The sequence below is a fragment of the Canis lupus genome, chromosome X (genome assembly GCF_048164855.1).
Source record: "Canis lupus baileyi chromosome X, mCanLup2.hap1, whole genome shotgun sequence".
Classification (NCBI taxonomy): Eukaryota; Metazoa; Chordata; class Mammalia; order Carnivora; family Canidae; genus Canis; species Canis lupus.
The window spans coordinates 13,910,219-13,928,931 of record NC_132876.1 but is presented as its reverse complement, the minus strand read 5'-3'; the positions used below and the strand labels follow the sequence as shown (position 1 = coordinate 13,928,931).

Sequence of the window (18,713 nt, the reverse complement as noted above, 5' to 3'; positions counted from 1 at the left end):
ATTTACTGTTTTGGCTGAACTTTAATCTATGCAGACAGGCTCATTCCAAACCTCCAGAAGAACTACAACCTCTCCAAATTAGGTTCTGCCCTAGAATGCCAGTTGAACACATATAGAAACAGGCAAACAGGAAATTAAAGACTATTTCCTGTCACCATACTGCTTCCGTATTTTTATGTCAAACTGAGACCTTTCCAAAAAAGAGGCTAAAATATCAATCATATCATACCAAAGTTTATTGATACATCAAACAAAAATTTCTGTAATGAAAAAGGCAAGTTGCATTCATAAAAGATGGCATTCACAGTCATTATAGAAAGCAACGACGTAGATGTAAAAAATTGCTTAAGTGAAAAATGTAATACTGCAGTCCCGTTTTGCAAGCTGAAAAATGATTTTGTTAACACTTGCATAAAATCTGCACATTTATATACTGCATGTTATTAAAAAATTCCATCACTAAATTATGAATTTTGCAAATTTAGGCCTACATTTATACTGTTGCTGGTGTAGATGTTGTAGATATGGAATTTATGTTTTACGTTTAGTAAGTTACACCTTCAAACAATGGACAACAGTTGTGAAAATCACAAGGACACCTTGATAGTTCAAAGTTGTTCAAATGATGGGTCTATATGATCCTGTTATTACATTTTTCCACTTTCTCGGTCACAAAATAAGGTGGTTAGATTGTAGTGCTAGGAATACTGTAGGACGGCTTACTTCGAGTTATTACATCTGCTAACCCATGCTAGCCATTTTTTAGCTCATTGATAAAATCTCCTTCATAAAGGAAGTCAGGTCCCTTTCAAGATCTAGGCCATGCTCATCACCATCATGAATCTGAGCTGCAGCATAATGTGTAGCTGAGACAGGACTCTAAATCCCCCTTAGTCACCTTTCTTCCTGGCTGTAAGGAATTTTATATGCCACTGGTTACATTTCCACTACCCTGGATATTCTGATTATGGCAGTCTCCAATGGTTTGCATTACATGAGCCTTTCTCTATATTGAGCATCTCTCATTTGTATTCACAGTCCTTAGAGTACTTACGTAAAACAGCAGTAACCACAGCAACAACTGTAACAAGAACAACTAAAGACACCAAAAGCTTTTCTGGGTCTGATTTTTTAGCTCTTTGGAGTAGGCAAAGAATATAGACGTTGCATTCAGTGGATCACCTCTAATACGGGCTACCGGAACACAGCACACTTGGGTAAGCTGTGAATGACACCTAACAAAATACTCGAAAAGTAACACTGATAGAGGAGAACAAATGAAATAATGAAAAAGGGTCAGAACGCTGGAATGGTTTCTGATGACTGAAATTATGTCCTTCCTTGAACTTAAGAAAAATTACGCCTAAACATTTACACAAAATAGATACAGAGGAATCAAATGTGCCACACGGACCATATAAATACACCGGTAGAGACTGAATTCAAGACTTTTCTAAATCAAGGTACAATATAAACACTAATAGTAGTATGGGCACGTCAGAAAGACAACCAAAAGTGGAAACCGCTAGGAAAACACTGAAAAAAAAAAAAAGTAATCTCTATGACCAGCATGGGACTTGAACTCACGACCCCAAGATCCAAGAGACGCATGCTCCACCGACTGAGCCAGCCAGGCGCCCCCTGAAAACATTCTTTAAGAGCCCATCTCAATCTAGTAGTCAAATGTAGCCATTTATATCCAAAAAAAAGTGTGTTTGATTTTAACATTTAATAAAGACATTTCACATTTATTTTTGTTTTAGGTGAACTCATCAGGAGGCTAAAGCCTCCTTCTAGTCCAGTAAGTTGAGGACTTTACTAAGGTGAATGTCATGGTTTAAAGTCAGATCACCACCTAACCATGTTTGATAAGAGAGAAAACATTCATGTTCAGTCATGGCTCTGCAGGCTGAATCACTGTCTTGGGATGGATCCCTCCTTCGCAAATTGGCAAGTTAAAAAAAAAAAAAAAGTGCTGCATATATATACCAATGCAGCCTCTTTCAAAAAATAACCATTAACAGTTTGAAATAAGCTATTTTTTACCCTCTCTACGAAAATTATAGAAGACTGATGTTCGGATGGCTTTATTTTTATTGTAACTATGGCTTTGCCTATCTCACCTCAGATCCCAGTAAAACTAATATTGGAAAAATCTGTTATATCTTAACTCTTTTGAGGGGCTACTTACACTTACTAAGTGATTGGAAATGTTTTATTTTCAAATCTAGTAGCCACATACCCATTAAGTGAGACTAAATTCAGAAGAACAAAACTAAAATAAGTAATTGTTTTGATTCTCACAAAAATATCTAGGATGAACATTCTTTCCACATAAGGGTTCAAGGTATTTTTTTGGCAAGGCAATTCTATGAAGACAAAATTAGCATGTGGGTGAACAGAAAGGATTAACTATTCTGATGCACTGATACCATTTAGTCTTCTTGTATTTTCAAGTATTCCTTTCACATGTTTGAAAAAAAATAATTTAAGATTATCATTCAGCAGGAACAAGAAATGTGATCCAAACAGCCTATTTCTTCTGCCAGGCAAAAAAAGTAATATTAGCAAAGTCTATTCATTCCCATTGTATGACTTCTACTTTATACTATTATATTTAGATCCATTCAGAGTTCATGGGTTAAAGGAGCACCCATTTGGTAGTTATATTATTCTATCTAAAGCCAGAAATTCTAATTATTCGTGCTTTCAACTTTCATATGATTCATAACTTAGAGCTTTGGCCATAACGGCTACTTAACAATAACTGTAAATGCTTAAGAGAGTCATTTGGTATTTTAATGGACATTGATCCTGAACCCCCAGACATCAGAGAGTGGTTTAACTTGTTGCATATTGAGTATCCTGAGATGATAACTTTTTGTAGTTGTTTCTTCCTGCTTTCTTTTTTAGCTGTAATCACTGTCAATATGCTTGTAGGACAATAACATAGGCAGTTCAAGATTCGGATTCTGAAAAATTTAAAATATACAGAGTTAAAAGGTTTATTTTAACAATGATGTGAAGCCATCTGTTTAGCATTTTCAAAAATAAATCAAGTAGTAAATTTTGGTATGAGAGTAAAGGAACTATCTTAGAGTGCCAAGTTTTATTCACATGCAGGGGAAAAAAAAAAGGGACACAATAACCAGATTTTAATCCCTTCTTCATTTGTTAACTGAATAGATTCAGACTTGCTTTGTGCTTTTGGATTGCTCCAGGGCTCTCCTGTCATTGTCCCCACAAGGACCCTCTAGTCTGTGTGCTCCTTGAAAATAGGGCCATCTTCGTTTCATCTCCAGCATCTAGTGTAGCATCTGGCGCATAGCAGGTACTTGGGACATGGTGCATGAATTAACTATTGTTTTTGAGGATGCGTAAATTTTGACAAGAGAAAAATCTCAAGATATCCTCAACTTTGAAAGACTGGTGTAAAAGTATTTTTCCTTTGTTGGAAGAAACATATTTCTTCCTCATAATGCTGGAATTCATTTTCTTTTTGGTAGATCATGTATCTATGAGTCAACTGACACTTCTGTTTTTCTTATTCATCATTTTTTTTTTTTAAGAAAAGTGACCACAGAAACTTTCCTAAATCTGTAGATTCTTTGCTGTCCTCTGAACATTTTCAAATGCTATTAACAGGGACAGTGTGTGGTAGGCCAACTGATCACAGAATCTCAATCAGGGATGTTGAGAAGTGGACGCCTTCTGTCCTGGGAGGGAGCCTAACTTTAATTCTCTACTCTCAAATCCAACCTTTTAAGACACGAGTAGTGGAGGGTCCTGAAGGGGTATGCTATTTTCTTCCCCTATTGGTGCACTTTCCTTGCCATGATTGGACTAGAAGTCCTCTAGACTACATTCCATTTCTTTCATATTCCCTTATTTTCCTAAGAGTTCAGGTAGCAGGGTCACGGTGACTGACCCTAACCAAAATATAGTTGCCATTCACACTGAGAGCTTAGAAAAGGAGTCACACAGTGCTTCTATCAAGGGACAAACTCAGTGGCCGAACTACTCGCCAAATGTTTTCCCTGGGAGGAAAAACTAATGCTATGTGCAAAGATATTTCTGGAAGAAATATACATTAAAAATAAAACAACAAAGATAAAACTTTCTCAATTCTACGTTCCTAGTCCTATGTTATTGTAGGATTTAAGGCCCTGGAGAGGCCAAAAGCAGAAGCAGTGTCTGCTACCCAGCCTAGTCTCCCAAACCACAGCCCAAGCTAAAGAAAGCAATCCAGGGGGATACAGAATTAGCTGGAAACAGTATAGTTAAAATGCACCATACAACCTAGGACAGGGCCATCTGGGATAAAAGGGTCAAAGACTTTGAAGGCTACCAGGAAGCAGATCATTACAGAGGGAAGATAGAAACACGTGAGTCGCTCAAACACAAGATGCTGACTGGGGCAAACGGAGTCTGCTTCCAAAACAACAGCGCAGGTGCAGACTGTGATGAACTGTAGGAGATAGAAGAACCAAAGTATCCATTCTATTAGCTTAATTTTCATTCTTTGCTGAGAGGTTGGGGAGTGGACAGCTGATGAAAACGTGGGCCTATGAGGAGGACTCACACTTGTTAGCTCCAAAGAGAACTGAACTGCAATTTCATTCCTGATGATCATTAATTTTTATGTGTGCATGAAAGACGGCCCTGCCCTAAGCTGTACTGAGTTTTTTCCAAGCTGGTAAGCTTATCAACTTCATTCACGAATTACTCTAAATTTCTACAGGTGGATAAGAGACCTCTCAAGGTCTGAGATGACAGAGGCCCCTGTGGTGGGAAACAAAATACACACAGAGGAGTCATTCTGAGTTCAAGGATTCCTCCCAACTATTTTTTGGGGGTAAATGAAACAATATAAAACGAATTTGCTCATTTATGGGAAAATCAATTCTGAGGCATTCTACATAATTAGGCCAGTATCCCCCTGAATAGCTGGGAAAGATTTTACCTTTACCTCTGAAAGTTGAAACATTTAGCTTGAATAAAACTTGACATTAAAAAAGGTGATTAGATTTGTTCATGAATTTGGGGGATCAGACATTTACAAGTACATTAAGTGTATACCTGCAAACACACAGACACAGCACATGAAGGTACAAAGACACTGGATTATTCTCACATAATTCCCAAAAGAACATGCAACGCTAAATCAACTTGATGTTATACAGATGCAATTTTGGAATATTTATTTTCAATTTTCTCAATGATCTTTTTAAAATCAAAATTGTATTTCCTAATCAGTATTAACGAGCACTTTCACATGATGGCACTGCCATAGCAACTTGCCCCTTACAAATTCAATGTAATTTTGTTACCCTCTGAGCTCTGCAAAATGCCTGGAATTTTATTTGAGGGCTTACCAAATTTGAAATAGAGATTTTCCCATATTCCAAGGAATGCATCTTTATATTTTTGTAAAGAATCGTTATAAAGTTCACCACACCAACAGCAGAGAAAATTTAGAGAGTGGTATTTTCATTTTTTTCTTTATAATGCTGTTAATCTGTTTCTTTAAAAGCCAGCCCGCTCGTGTAACACTAGGTACCTGTTACAATATATTAGATTCGTCTGAGAATGTTCGTAAAAGAAGAGGTCTGACTGAAGGTCTGGCGGATAATGAGTCAGATGCCCTTTTACAGCTCAGATTTCTCTGTAATAGTGAGGTAAAGATACTTAAAGCATTTGAAGATTGCTTAACCTACCTGGTGATAAAAATGTAGAAGAAACAAATCATTTCCTATAAACTACTCTTGGCCCAAAGTACAAATGGTTACACTATAGCAAACGCATAACATTTCAATGAATACATTTAAAGACCTAAGAAAGTCTCCAACTCGAATTGAATCATTTTCATGGGAGAAGTATGCAGATATTAGTAGTATATGGCAAACAGGGGTTTTTGAGATGACACCGGTAGGTTATGCGGTAGATGAGTCAATGTGGTTTGATTAGTGAACCTTACCATCCTTTTGGTGAACACCTCTGAGAGTTGTGCTGGTGCTGTAAGTGTATTGAACAAAGAGAAATTTGTGCAAGACATTCCCATCTTGGTGAACAGACTAGCTCTGACACACTGTGGCTTCTACTGCGTGCCAGGGATCAAGGGGACTAGAGACTTATGGTCCGAGTGTTTGAAAATCACTTCCTCTCCAGTGTGACATTTGAGAAGGTGAACAAATGATCAAAGGAAAATGACAAAATACTCTTCAATATTAATAGAAGATATAAAAATGAATAATGAGAAGTAATTTTGCATAAGGAGTCAGAAAATGGTGTCAAGCAAATGAGAATGCAAGCAAGTTGGTACATTAAGAAAGGAAATCACCTTATTCACTCCAAGAGAAACTGTGATTGCTGGAAGTTTGAGAAAGCATGAAGATAGTAGATGTTCCTGAGGAAGGGAGGCGTTTCGTTACCTTGTTCACAATTGCACATAGGGTGGAAAATTGCAGTAGGAAAAAGAGAAATGCAGAAACCAAAAAAAAAAAAAAAAAGTAAATATTCTCTGAAATGTAAGACATTTAAAAAGAAACCTGGAGAATTCGAAGTCGAAATGACATGTTAGTTTTGAAGGCATTACTTTCTGAAGTAACAGTCGAGTTAAGAGTTAGGAATAGTCTATATTATATGTGCAAACTACTATTTCTCTGTTTAACAGTTTAAAATTATTTTGTTTATGGGAAGATTAACTATTTTGAATAAAATAATTTTAAAATAGGCTTCTCATTAAAATAAGGCTTATTTCTCATCATTAATTCACTAACCTACATTGTTCAAAATCCATCGGTCAGAGACCTGTGTCCAGGGTCCATCACCAATCTAATCTCGAAGGAACTCTCTCTTCTATCCAATCGCACAGGTACAGTATGAAGGGACTGATTATTCTTGGGCAGTTATAGGTTAAAAGCCTAACAAAACTAACACAGTGGGAAGACATCTGGCTAAGCCACAGTTCAGTCCCATGTACCACTTGGACCAATGCTTAACTTCCTTTATTCTAACATAATTTGGTTGGTTTCCCCCCTTTTTCTTACAGAGACCACTTTAAAAGGGTAGGCTAAAGAGCTATGCATTTCTCCTGTAACATGCCTAGAAAAAATAAAAATTGATAACTTAACAGCTTAATCAGAAAACCCAACAGGTTATTGTTTTTCCTTCTTACCCAGGCCTCATTTTGGTATTGCCCACATAAAACAGAAGATGAGTGGTCAACTATGGGGATGAGTTTAACAATTCTGCTAATTAAGATTACCCATATTATCTACTTAGTGACTAATGAAAATAGGTCTAAAAAAAGAAACCAGTTGAAGTATCATACGTATCTAGCAGAATCTAATAAACAATAAAACTTTTAAAGGCAAATACTTTATGACTTATTCATACAGGTTTAAACATAACAGTATTTTTTCCTATTCATATTTTATCTTAAATAAAGTTGGCGACATGCAAATAAATTACTGATTGAATAAAGCTAGAGAGACCTATAGTTTCTAAGGAAAAAATAATTTTAGATTGTTCTGTCTTTTATTTTGTGGGCAAAAATCTCACGACAAGATTAACATGGTACCGATTTCCCCAACCCCATGTTTAATATACGAGCCTAATTACTTAAGACTGTAACTATAAGCACATTTTTGGTGCACTCAAAACCTTATATCCAACCGTCAGAGATAAAAGCACCTCTACGAAGCAGAAATTTTAGGGGTTAATAGATTAATTTATAAAGGGAAAAGAAAGGGAATTGAAAGTACAGAAGGCAGTAGAGAGCATGGGAAGAGTATCTAAAGCAATCAAAAACGGATATAGCCAGCAATTGGTGGGTGGGGGGGAGGAAAGAAGGGAAATAATGAGCTAAAGAGTATGAAATTTCCACATTCCTTTGCAGTCATCTAGAGAACTTTGACACCAGCTCAGGCTCAATGAGCAGTATGTCAAAGAGGCCAATGCATAAAGGTCCATCTCAACAGCCACAAATGTTAGGATTCAACTTTTTGTCTAATCCAGTTAATGGGGCTATTACCCTTAGAACCCATGGTTGTGACACTGTCAGAATCGCAAGAGTAATAGTCATCCTTGGCAATACTGTAGCTACGAGGGTAAGTTGTATTCTCCAAAAATTCCAAAGTGCTCTCTCTGGGAATTTTGCTCAGATAGCTGACATTCTTCCTTTTCCTGTCAGTCACTCTGAAAGGGCTCCCTCCATATTGGCATGTTTCTTCTTGTCTGTGCAGACATCCCATGCTAGGCAAGGCCATGTTGCTAGGTCCACTCCCCTTAGATCATAGTGGTCCAGGGTCTAATCGGCAAAGTCAAGCCTCCCTCTTGATAGTGAGAAAACCTACATAAATGTATGTGGACAAGTCCTCCATTGGAAATGGGAAGTGGTATTTACTACTTGGCCAGAAAGTTCAGGTGTTCCTTCACTGATTATGGGAGAGCCCAACAATGGTGCTTAGAGGAGATACAACTTTTTGAAAGATCAGAAATCCTAAATTTTAAATTTCTTTTGAAGTGGTATCGTGCTGTTCCATTGTTCATCGCTCAATGGCAGTTTCACCGTATCACATCAGCAGCGTGGTCATGTAGCTTTTGTCAATGTCTAAGCTAACGAAAAGCCATCTGATCCTTAATGATGGGATTTTAGGTAAAAACATTAACCACACTGCCCGAAAAGATAGCTGGGGAATAGGTAGCTTAGACTAACCTTTGAGTGAAATGACCAGGGAACCCAGTTTCGAAGAAAGCAGAATTCTTCACAACGCTAACATCAGGACAGAACTCAGCTGGGGTGGAGGCTGCCCTACCAGCCTTTCTACTGGTGGCTTCAGGAGGTAGTGGTGACTTGAAATAGCTCAGATGTGTTACAACACACCAGATCACTGAGTCTGCTATGCTGCTTTATACCTGCTTACAGAAGTGCTCCGTATAAATCCCCTTTATAACTTAACTGGAGTGAGAGCTTCCCGTGAGCTGGGTCACATCTGAGTCATCCCTGAACTACCGACACCTCGTATAGTAGATAACTTATAGTGGACCCTCAGGCCATGTGTGCAGCACTGAATGGAAACTAACAGAAGGCTGCTTCTATAATTGTTAAATGTAAATGGCTTAGCTTTTTTTTCAAATGCCAGAGACATTTTCACTACCCACTGCTGAGTTCCCTTCTGAAAGCAGCTGCCAAGACCTATATGAGGACAGCACAGGCAGGTATTTCTGGCTATGTGCACAAAGGATCCAAGATGCTTATTGGCTGAAGTCCAGGGGATTTTCTACCTTAAGGTAGGGACACACCCTGTACCCCATTAGGGAGCCTCTCAGGTATGAGGCTGACCCAGTGCAAAAGAATCTTTAGCCTCTCTTTAAAAGCGAGGCCAATGCCTTAGTGAAGGGTATTAAAACCAAGTAGGAAGTCACCCAGGATGTCAGATTGTTTGCTGGTGATGAAGATATTCTTTCTCCTTCATCTTAAAAGTGGCCTCTGCCTCTTTGATCCGGCCAACTAGGGCCTTATATAAACAGATGTGACATCAGAATAGCCATGGCTGCCTTGTTTCGGTTGGCCTTTATGCATTCATATGCACGACTTTGCTCTTGCATTTTCTCACAAGGGGAAAAAGGAGGAGGAGGTAGTGCCGCTGAGTGCCCACAACTCTTGTCTCATCTGCAACTCTCAAAAATCCCATAGAGTCTGAAAAACCATTTAGCTTTTCAGACATTGGATGTAAAGAGAGATGTTCATCAGTAGGCGGTTCAACACATGTTCTGGTTCAATGAGGGTAGGAATGATGAATGAATGATTGAATGAATGAAGATGATTATGGAAATTTTCCTGGTTGTTGTAGCACACCAGCATGCCAAGCTATAGCACAGACACTAGAATTCCTCCTATCATGGACATACCCAAGGCAAACAAATTTCATGCTGAACCTCATGCTTTCAACAGAAGTTCGGAATCTACTGTTTGCATGGAAAGAGAATGTTTTATGTCTTTATCTGTGAAAGCCTCCCTCCACTTAAGTAATGTAAAGGTCACCTCCAGCCCGTGTCTAATTCTTTTTTTTTTTTTTTTTTTTAAAGAAAGGGCCTAAGGAAGAGCTGGTATGTTTGAAGGTTTTGATTTCGGAGATTTTTGTATCATCTTTAGAGCATGAAGCTGGGTGTGAGCCATTACTTAGCTCCATTAACCCAAATAAGAAAAACATTTAGGAGCATCCCCAAAGTGTACTCCCAAATAAGGGGAATAGAAGAGCACCTCAGAGATCCTTCCCAAACAAATTCTCTATTATAACATGGCACCAAACCATTTCTTCCAGTGACATTTTTTTTACTTGGCTTGATACAAATTGCCACTTAAGGCATTCTGGGGAAAACCTGTTATATCAACTTGTTTTACCCTTGTTCAACTGATATTAAGACAAGTAAATGCCACTTTCCAAAGCATCCCAAGGCTAAACATCAGGCTGGAGGGAGTTAGTCAGGGATCTACTGGAAGGATTCAAGAATAGACAAAGGCAGTCTTAGCTAGGTTAATGTTATTGGGTCCAGTGCCACCCACAAGGCATGCAGAAGCAGTGAGTTAAGGCCAGTTCTGACCACCTTAACTGTACAGTGATTGGCTTTGGATACCAAGAAGCAATGTAGCTTATGCCATTGGTAATCTATTGCTTTTGACTGGGGCTGATAATGACTTATTGATCATGAAGGTCTTCCTTAATATATGTAGTCACTGAAGATTTTCTCATTATAATCATTTTAGTTTCCTACATCTACATGATACCAACCACTGGATCCTATCAAATCAATAGGCCAAAACCCCAAGTCAGACAAACCAGCTTTGTGGTAAAAGTGGTTGGCAAATTTGATCGAATAGGTCAGGTAGATTGTTTCCTGAAGATAATGCTTTGGGGTGGCCATAAGATCGAGCTGGTGTCAACAGGATAGAAATAGGGTTTTGTTAGGCAAAGCAAGGTTAAGTGTTGGCAGGAATATGACATATTTCATTAACCTGTTGGTCAAAATTTGTCAGAATTTTTCTTTTCCGAGCTAATCTACCCCTTTAACTTTAAAGGCTTTTTAGAAATGTTTACAAGATATTAGACAATGCAGGGCCAAGCAATTAGGCTGGCAGAGGGTAATAACTTCTCATTCCCACAGGAGATTTACAATTTAAGCAGCAAAAATAAGAACACACTCATAAAACAATCTTCGTCTTTACAAGTGTGTTCAGGAGGGTAAGGATGCAGAAATCACATCCAGGGAATTCTCTTTGGTTCAAATATACTGCTGGAAAGACAGGGCTAGAAGCAACACAGAGATTAAGCAGCACTATAATTAAAGGAAGGGGAAGGTTTGAAAGAAGCAAATTGGGATTATCAACTGAAAAAAAAATCTGCAAATAACCCACAGGGAAATTTCTAAGGTTAAAGCTGGAATGTTGGTGTGGAAATTCCTGGTGTGAAAATTCTAGGCTAAAAAAAAAAAAAACACCCCATTTTTTCCATTTAAAATTCCATATGGAGCATATGAGATACTCCATATGGATTGCTAAAGGTCACATAGAACACTATTAAGGAATCTACTTACCACCTGCATTGGATAACGAAGTTTTTACTATACTTTTTATGCAGAAGAAGAAATTAAGTGATGAACCTGTAAGGAGGGGTTTAACATGCTGTAACTAATGCAATTCTCTAAATAAGGTTCTTAGTTCATGGCAGATACTGAAGCCCCTTCCAAAAATCAACTTAAAATATAAACTTGGTTCTTACCCTGGCACTTCTTCTTCTTACATTCTTTAATACTATCAGGAGAATCTCAGGGAAAAGGCTGATAAATATTAGAAGAACTATGGCCAACCATGTAGATACAGAAGAGAGCATTTGAGCAAATACGAAATACATTCTCTGTTGTTTGAGAAAAGGCCTAGAGTGGAAAGAAAACACAGAATGGAAAAAAAAATCAGTTGCTGTCATAGGAAACAGATGTGTAATTCAAACTATCTTTTGTATTGAAAAGGACTCTTCTAATTATACACATTAATAGAAATAATTTTAAGAATATCCCAAAAATACTGAGCAGATTTCATTTCCTAAATGTTTAGGGGAAAAAGGAATGATAATTAAAGGGGGAAAATGACAATAAAATGCATCTGACTTGAAAACAACCAAGCAATCAACTTTAAAACTGCCAACTGGAGAATATTTATTTGCGTTAGAAAATACTGGAGCTTCAAAGATATTCAAGAGATATGGTTAATTTTTCTGCTAATAAGCATTTTACTTTCTCAGCTGCTCTGTTAATATGAGAATGGACTGTGCTCCACATTCAGAAATTTATTCATTTTATTTTTTAAAAAAGATTTTATTTATTTATTTGACAGAGAGGGAGAGAGAGAGAGAGCATGAGCCGGGGGAGTGGGAGAAGCAGACTCCCCACTGGGCAAGGAGCCCGACGTGGGGCTCCATCTGGGATCAAGCCCTGAGCCAAAGGCAGATGCCCAACCACTGAGCTACTCAGGCGCCCCCACATTCAGAAATTTAAAAGACATTTTTTAAAAAAATTTTATTTATTTATGATAGAGAGAGAGAGGCAGAGACACAGGCAGAGGGAGAAGCAGGCTCCATGCACCGGGAGCCCGACGTGGGACTCGATCCCGGGTCTCCAGGATCGTGCCCTGGGCCAAAGGCAGGCGCCAAACCGCTGCGCCACCCAGGGATCCCTAAAAGACATTTTTATAGCCACCTCCTCCAATCTACGTAGGTAAAGCTAGAAAGGACTGTCGAGTGTCTCTATCATTCTTATTCACAAATATATACCAAGTATCCAGTGTGTGCCAGGTAAGTTGACAGAAGAACACTGCTAATAAGACATTAAGTCTTGGAGTCCAGGAATCTAGAACCCCTTGTTCTGATGCTGGGTTTCATTTCTAAGTCATCCACTGAACTGGTTTGGTGGCCATAGAAAAGCACATCCAGTTTCTCCGAGCTGAACCACAGAGAAGCTCACTAGGTTGGGATGCACAACAGACTTTCCTTGGATTAGGAGCTCTAGGCAGATAGCTGTTTTTCTCATTTATTAGATTACACACAGGGCTCACTGAAGATAAACTGGTTTCTCATTAAAAAAATTGATGTTTGTGCACTCTTATGTAACATAATAAAATCAAGCTTTTGGCTCTAGGTATATGGGGACTAGAGAGAGTGTGGATAGGAAGTAAGCAGAACAGTGAGGTGGAGAAATGGATGAGGTCTGGGCCACAAAAGGTTTTCTAGAGTCCCTACCATCCAAAAAGGAATTCTCCAGAACTCTATCTACCCTCACTCTAATTTTGAAGGGGACCCTGACTCATCTTCTGGGCAGTTAACTGACCATAATAAGGGTCCAGCAGACAACTAGTCATAGGGTATTCCACACAGTACCTACAATACTCTGTGATTAACAGCTCTAGATTTTTCTTCTCTTTTCTATTTTTTGTTTCCCCTGCCCTGCAGCTCTAGATTTTTCTTTATTTTGACACTTATGGAGCTTTACAGGGGAATGGTAAAAAACAAAAGATATTATTCTTGGATTGGGTTTGGAGCTCAGAAATCCTCATTCTCACTGCTAATCCCCAAAGAGGGGTATGTCACAATGCCTCAGGGTTGAATGTATCCAGAGATATTAGCTGAAACCAGCATTCAGCTGAAATATTCCAGTTTGTCATATTTTACTGATTGCTTTAAAATATAAATTGTATATTCATGTAGTAGCTCAACTCATCTCTACTTAAGGATAATAGCACTACAGGCAACAAAACAAAAAGATAGACTTCATTTTTAGTTAAGTAGCACTAATGAACAAAAACAGGTATGACAATGTCTCAATCATTGAAAGGATTTATTTTATCAATAAGGAATAGTCTGTGGCAAGAGAAACTAGTTTGCTAGAAACATTTTATTCTTGTGGAAATTTTGCATCAGTTCAGATGCTGATTACACGGATTCATAAACAGAACTATGGTCCTCGGGGCACCATATTTCAATGGTATATTACATTTGGTTAATCAACTTGATTAATTTGTATATTATTAAAGAAAACTGAGACTTCTGTCAGCTTCACTGCTTCAATGTAGGTGCCCAATAGATGCCGTGATGACACTTTTTGGAACTGCTACTTCCTTAAGTGAATAAGTGTTTCATATTCCTATTTCTTAAAGCTTTTATTATTTATTTGTTTGTTTGTTTATTTATTTTTAAAGGTTTATTTATTCATTTGTTCACGACAGACATAGAGAGAGAGAGGCAGAGACACAGGCAGAGGGAGAAGCAGGCTCCATGCTGGGAGCCCGACACGGGACTCAATTCCGAGACTCCAGGACCGCACCCTGGGCCAAAGGCAGGCACTAAACTGCTGAGCCACCCAGGGATCCCCAAGCTTTTATTTTAAAAGCTTTTCAGAACAGTAAGGAATTTTTTTCTAATTAAATCTCAAGGGACAATAAACACAGCCTCACAGCTCTGTGATAACATGCAATGTTCTGTATGTATGATTTTGCTCAAACCAGCCAAAAAATGTACTCCTAGAATTTCATCCTATGGCTTCCCCTAGCCATGCCCTCTGCTGCTGGCATCCTTGTCAAGAGAAACTACTGATTGATGAATACAAGTACAGTATCTAAAAACAAAATATAGGGACACCTGGGTTGCTCAGCAGTTGAGCATCTCCCTTCGGCATGATCTTGGGGTCCTGGGATTGAGTCCTGCATCGGGCTCCCCGCAGGGAGCCTGCTTCTCCCTCTGCCTATGTCTCTGCCTCTCTCTCTCTGTGTCTCTCATGAATAGATAAATAAAATCTCAAAAAACAAAAAACAACAAAATATAGGCCTTTGGAAGTAAGGAACAGAGAAGACATTTTAGCTTATTCTCATGCCTTAGAACTCTCCCAATCACAGCTTATGTGTCCCTCTCACTAGAGTCTAATCTCCTTGAGGGAGGAGCAGTATTCATCTGTTTCCCAGAGTGTCTCAAGAAGAACAGATTCTGAATAAACATCTATCGAACCAAGGTGCAATCAATGACCTTTAAGGCCACTCTGTAGAGTCTGCCTTTACCTCACCCAAAACAACAAGATGGCGATTTTAAGATCTAACCTTCTGAATATGAAGTGGTATCTATTCTCTCCCTTGAGCACATGTATAGTGACAAGATTGGCAGTAATGCACCATAAGAAGAGATCAGACTCCAAATGAATAATAACCTAGCTCTTGGCCACTATATCATATAGAGTTCACAGGATGAGTATTTCCACTGGAAATCACATGGAAGGCCATGCTGGAACTTGCAGTTTCACTTCACAGACAGATGTTTATATACCTTCAAGTTGAAAGATATGGACAGGGGCTACTAGAAAGGAGGACTTTTGAATAACTCGTGTTAAGTTGATACACTTGCATTTGAAATCTTACCTGAAATTAGTAGCGTAATTACTAGCCTGGCAGTAACTTCCAGTCCATTAATATTGAAGACCTACCATCTTATAGAATCACACTTTAAAAATATAATTAATGCTTGCACAGACAGTGTACATATACATATATCTACTGTTATTTACATGTTACTCACACATGTGCAGCTGCTTACCAAATAATTCCTCCCCAGAAGAATGAGAAAAATACATAAAAGGCTAAAGAACCCCAAATCACAAAGTGATTTATCCATGTCCAGAAACGAGTATCCAAGGCGAGCTGAAAAGATACAACACAAAAGATTTAAGGATGGGTGCAAACTACACAAGCAGTTAAGTATACTATGCTCTCTGAGAACCTGCATACCATCTGATACCGATGGGAGGATCTAGCTTGGGTCAGGCAACAGAAGAACAGAATCCAGACTTTTCAAAGAGTTAAGTTCTGACCGAAGAGGACAGGCTTAGAGGGATGGTCAAGCAAGTTAACTGCTGGGTATGGGGCTGCAGATGCCTCACTACGGAAGGAAGGGCAGGCATCGAGGGGATGGGTTAGCTAGGAAGAGTGGACAAACTATACAAAGGAGTCTTGATAGCTCAATTTCAACAAATGGGGATGATGAAATGCAAAGGCAACTACCTCTACACACCGCCACCACGTAGCAATGAATCATGGGCCTGACTATGTAGTGCGCCTTTCAATTACAAAACCTTTATCTAATCCATTAAATTAACAACATTTTCAATTGCCTTAGATTTTAATCCCTCCGTGTTTCTGCCAGGGCTGGTTGTTTCTTTCTTTAGATTATGGCACTTGGGATATTCAAATACAATCTAAAAATAAAAAGTATGGTCTGTTCTGCTTGTTTACAATTTGTGGGCCACATGGACTAATATCCACGGCATTTCATATTTGAAGAGGAGGTAGTGTCTCTGTGTTTTTGTTTTTTTTTTTGTTTTTATTTCCTGCTGTGACACTCTGGTCCTTGATTCTCTGTTATAAGTTTCTCATTCATAAACAGGATGTTGAGAACATTGTTAAGGTAGACCAGTCTTGAATTCCCACCTCTGGGCTGCTAGGGTTTTCTCTAGCAATAATACCCATCCAAAGATGAGAGAGTGAATGTCTTTTGAGGGCCACATGAAAGAAGCTGCAGTAAGGCCAACTTTAACTATGGAGGCCATTGGAAGCCCTGGGGCCATATGCAAGACCAGGGAGAAAAAAGGTGGGGAGGCTTCAATTTCAAATCACAATCCTGTGAAACATAATAATAAATAGCAACAAGCAGTATCTATCATTCTGACCACATTCTATGTGCCAGACACCACTCTAAATGCTTGCTGTGTATCCACTAATTGACTTCCCACCAAAAATCCTAACAGAGGAAGGTACTACTTTTATCTCCATTTTATAGAAGAAATGAGGGCACTGAGAAAGGAACTCACTTGCCCAAAAATATCAACTAGTAAGTGACTAAATGGAGATGAATTGTAACATTCTCTTTTGCAGTCCTAAAATATTACTTAAATAGTAGATGAAAAATGCAAACATATGTTAGTTCTATTTGGCATGAGAAATGAATCAGGAAAAAAAACCTTAAAGGGGAAATGTTCACAGGTTCCTTGTCAATCATACTTCTGGAATTCTAATTTTGACCACTGGGCATACTGGAATTCATTTACTCATTCTTGGATCCCATGTGAGATATTTATTACTGGAACAATCATCAAAAGAATTTGATTATGCTTTCAAATATAAGAGAGTCCCAAGTCATAAGTCTCAAGGGTGGAATTCGGCAAGGCTTCAGAGTATATCATTAATGCCAATGATTCTTGTATGTTACCTGCTGTATACTGTTACGTGTTTCATCACTAATATGGATAAATTTCAGTGATAAATGCATTAAATAAACCTTCATCACTACTAAGCTCTTTTGCACAAGTTATCTTGCTTATGGATACCTATTCAACTGTCTTTAGTACCCACATTCCTTTGAAGCTTGGTGTTTGTAAACAGATACATAATCTTAAAAACTATTCAAGTATTTAACATGGAAACACATATACACACTCAGCCTATTTATATACTACTTACACTATCTTGAAAGAAGAAACAGATTTTCAACGTAACTATGGTGGAAGAATTTTTTTAAAAAGGAAACAAATTAAAAAGGAGACAATATTCTGGAAAAAACAGATCACAAATAGCATACAAATGTCTAAATATCTAATATCATACATATTTTAGTAACTATTCAGACTTGAATGACAACCCTCAATGAAAGACCAAAAAAAAAAAAAAACCAACAAAAAAGAATAGTGTGAAACCAGAAAGTACTACAAAAATGGTGTTAAATATATTTGAATAAATAAAAATCTAACCTTCAGAGTTACAGTGAATACTAAGACTGTGAAAACAATGGTTCCAAAAGTCCAGTTTCCATACACCTGAAAAACATTGAACAATTACATGCACCATGAATACACAAGCCTGCTTAAGAAAATAAAAAGGCAAATTTAATCTTGGGTGTAACCTCTAAAGATTTTTGTATAAAATACTTAGGGAAGTATCTGATCAAAGGATCAGGCCCCAATACTGGATTTTATTGTGACCCTAAATTTTCCTGGACAGCTACAACACACTTGTGGTTGGTAGGGTTTATTTCCATTACTCCATGTAGTACCAAACAGGGAGCACACTGGTGTAATAAACGCAAAACAAACCCCCCTATTCCGCTACCAGTAATGTTCATCAAAACAAGTCCTTTGAATGATTCCTGTCTCTAAAGAGTCTGATATGGGCTTTCTCTGTAATAAAGAACTAAAGCTCTCAAATGAGGACTAATTTCTCGACAAATCAACTCACATTTTAAAAACAGAGTCTAATTTCTGGCTGTAAATATTAGAGCTGTCAGTATGTGCACATCAAAGAAAAGCAGATAGCATGTATAAATCCCTAAGTATGGCAATGAATGGCACATATGCTTACCAAATGCTGTCAAGATCTGAATGCATAACATTAAAACAGAAAATGAAATGTAAAACGTTTTAAAAAAATAATAAAAAAATTAAGATTCACAAAAGCAACAAAAGGATTTGGTCAAATTATACATGGTATTCTGTTTAATTGCTGATAGCAGTTTTTACACTTGCTATAATTTTAGCAAACATTTAGAAGGATGGTGACATATACAGTAAAGTCTAATTTGGTTTTCGTGAACTCAAAATGGGTGATGAATGAGACACAGGCTGGGCTG

General features: G+C 38.0%; 1 protein-coding gene across 9 annotated transcripts in view; it reads right to left on the bottom strand.

Annotated features, from left to right (window-relative positions):
- Positions 1–214: 214 nt before the first annotated feature.
- ATP11C (ATPase phospholipid transporting 11C (ATP11C blood group)) overlaps positions 215–18,713 on the bottom strand; it is a 193,379-nt gene continuing 174,880 nt past the window's right edge. For 3 of the 9 annotated variants that reach the window (XM_072817184.1, XM_072817182.1, XM_072817179.1), the window contains 5 exons: positions 17,839–17,904; positions 15,633–15,736; positions 11,784–11,937; positions 5,561–5,665; positions 215–2,972 (listed from right to left, as the gene is read on the bottom strand). In XM_072817184.1, coding sequence (XP_072673285.1) covers positions 5,564–5,665; positions 11,784–11,937; positions 15,633–15,736; positions 17,839–17,904 — 426 coding nt within the window. In that variant the 3' untranslated portion in view covers positions 215–2,972; positions 5,561–5,563. Of the gene's footprint in view, positions 2,973–5,560; positions 5,666–5,977; positions 6,016–6,340; positions 6,432–11,598; positions 11,665–11,783; positions 11,938–15,632; positions 15,737–17,838; positions 17,905–18,713 lie in introns of all 9 variants that reach the window. The other 6 variants (XR_012026532.1, XR_012026533.1, XR_012026531.1 and 3 more) reach the window with 6 other exon arrangements.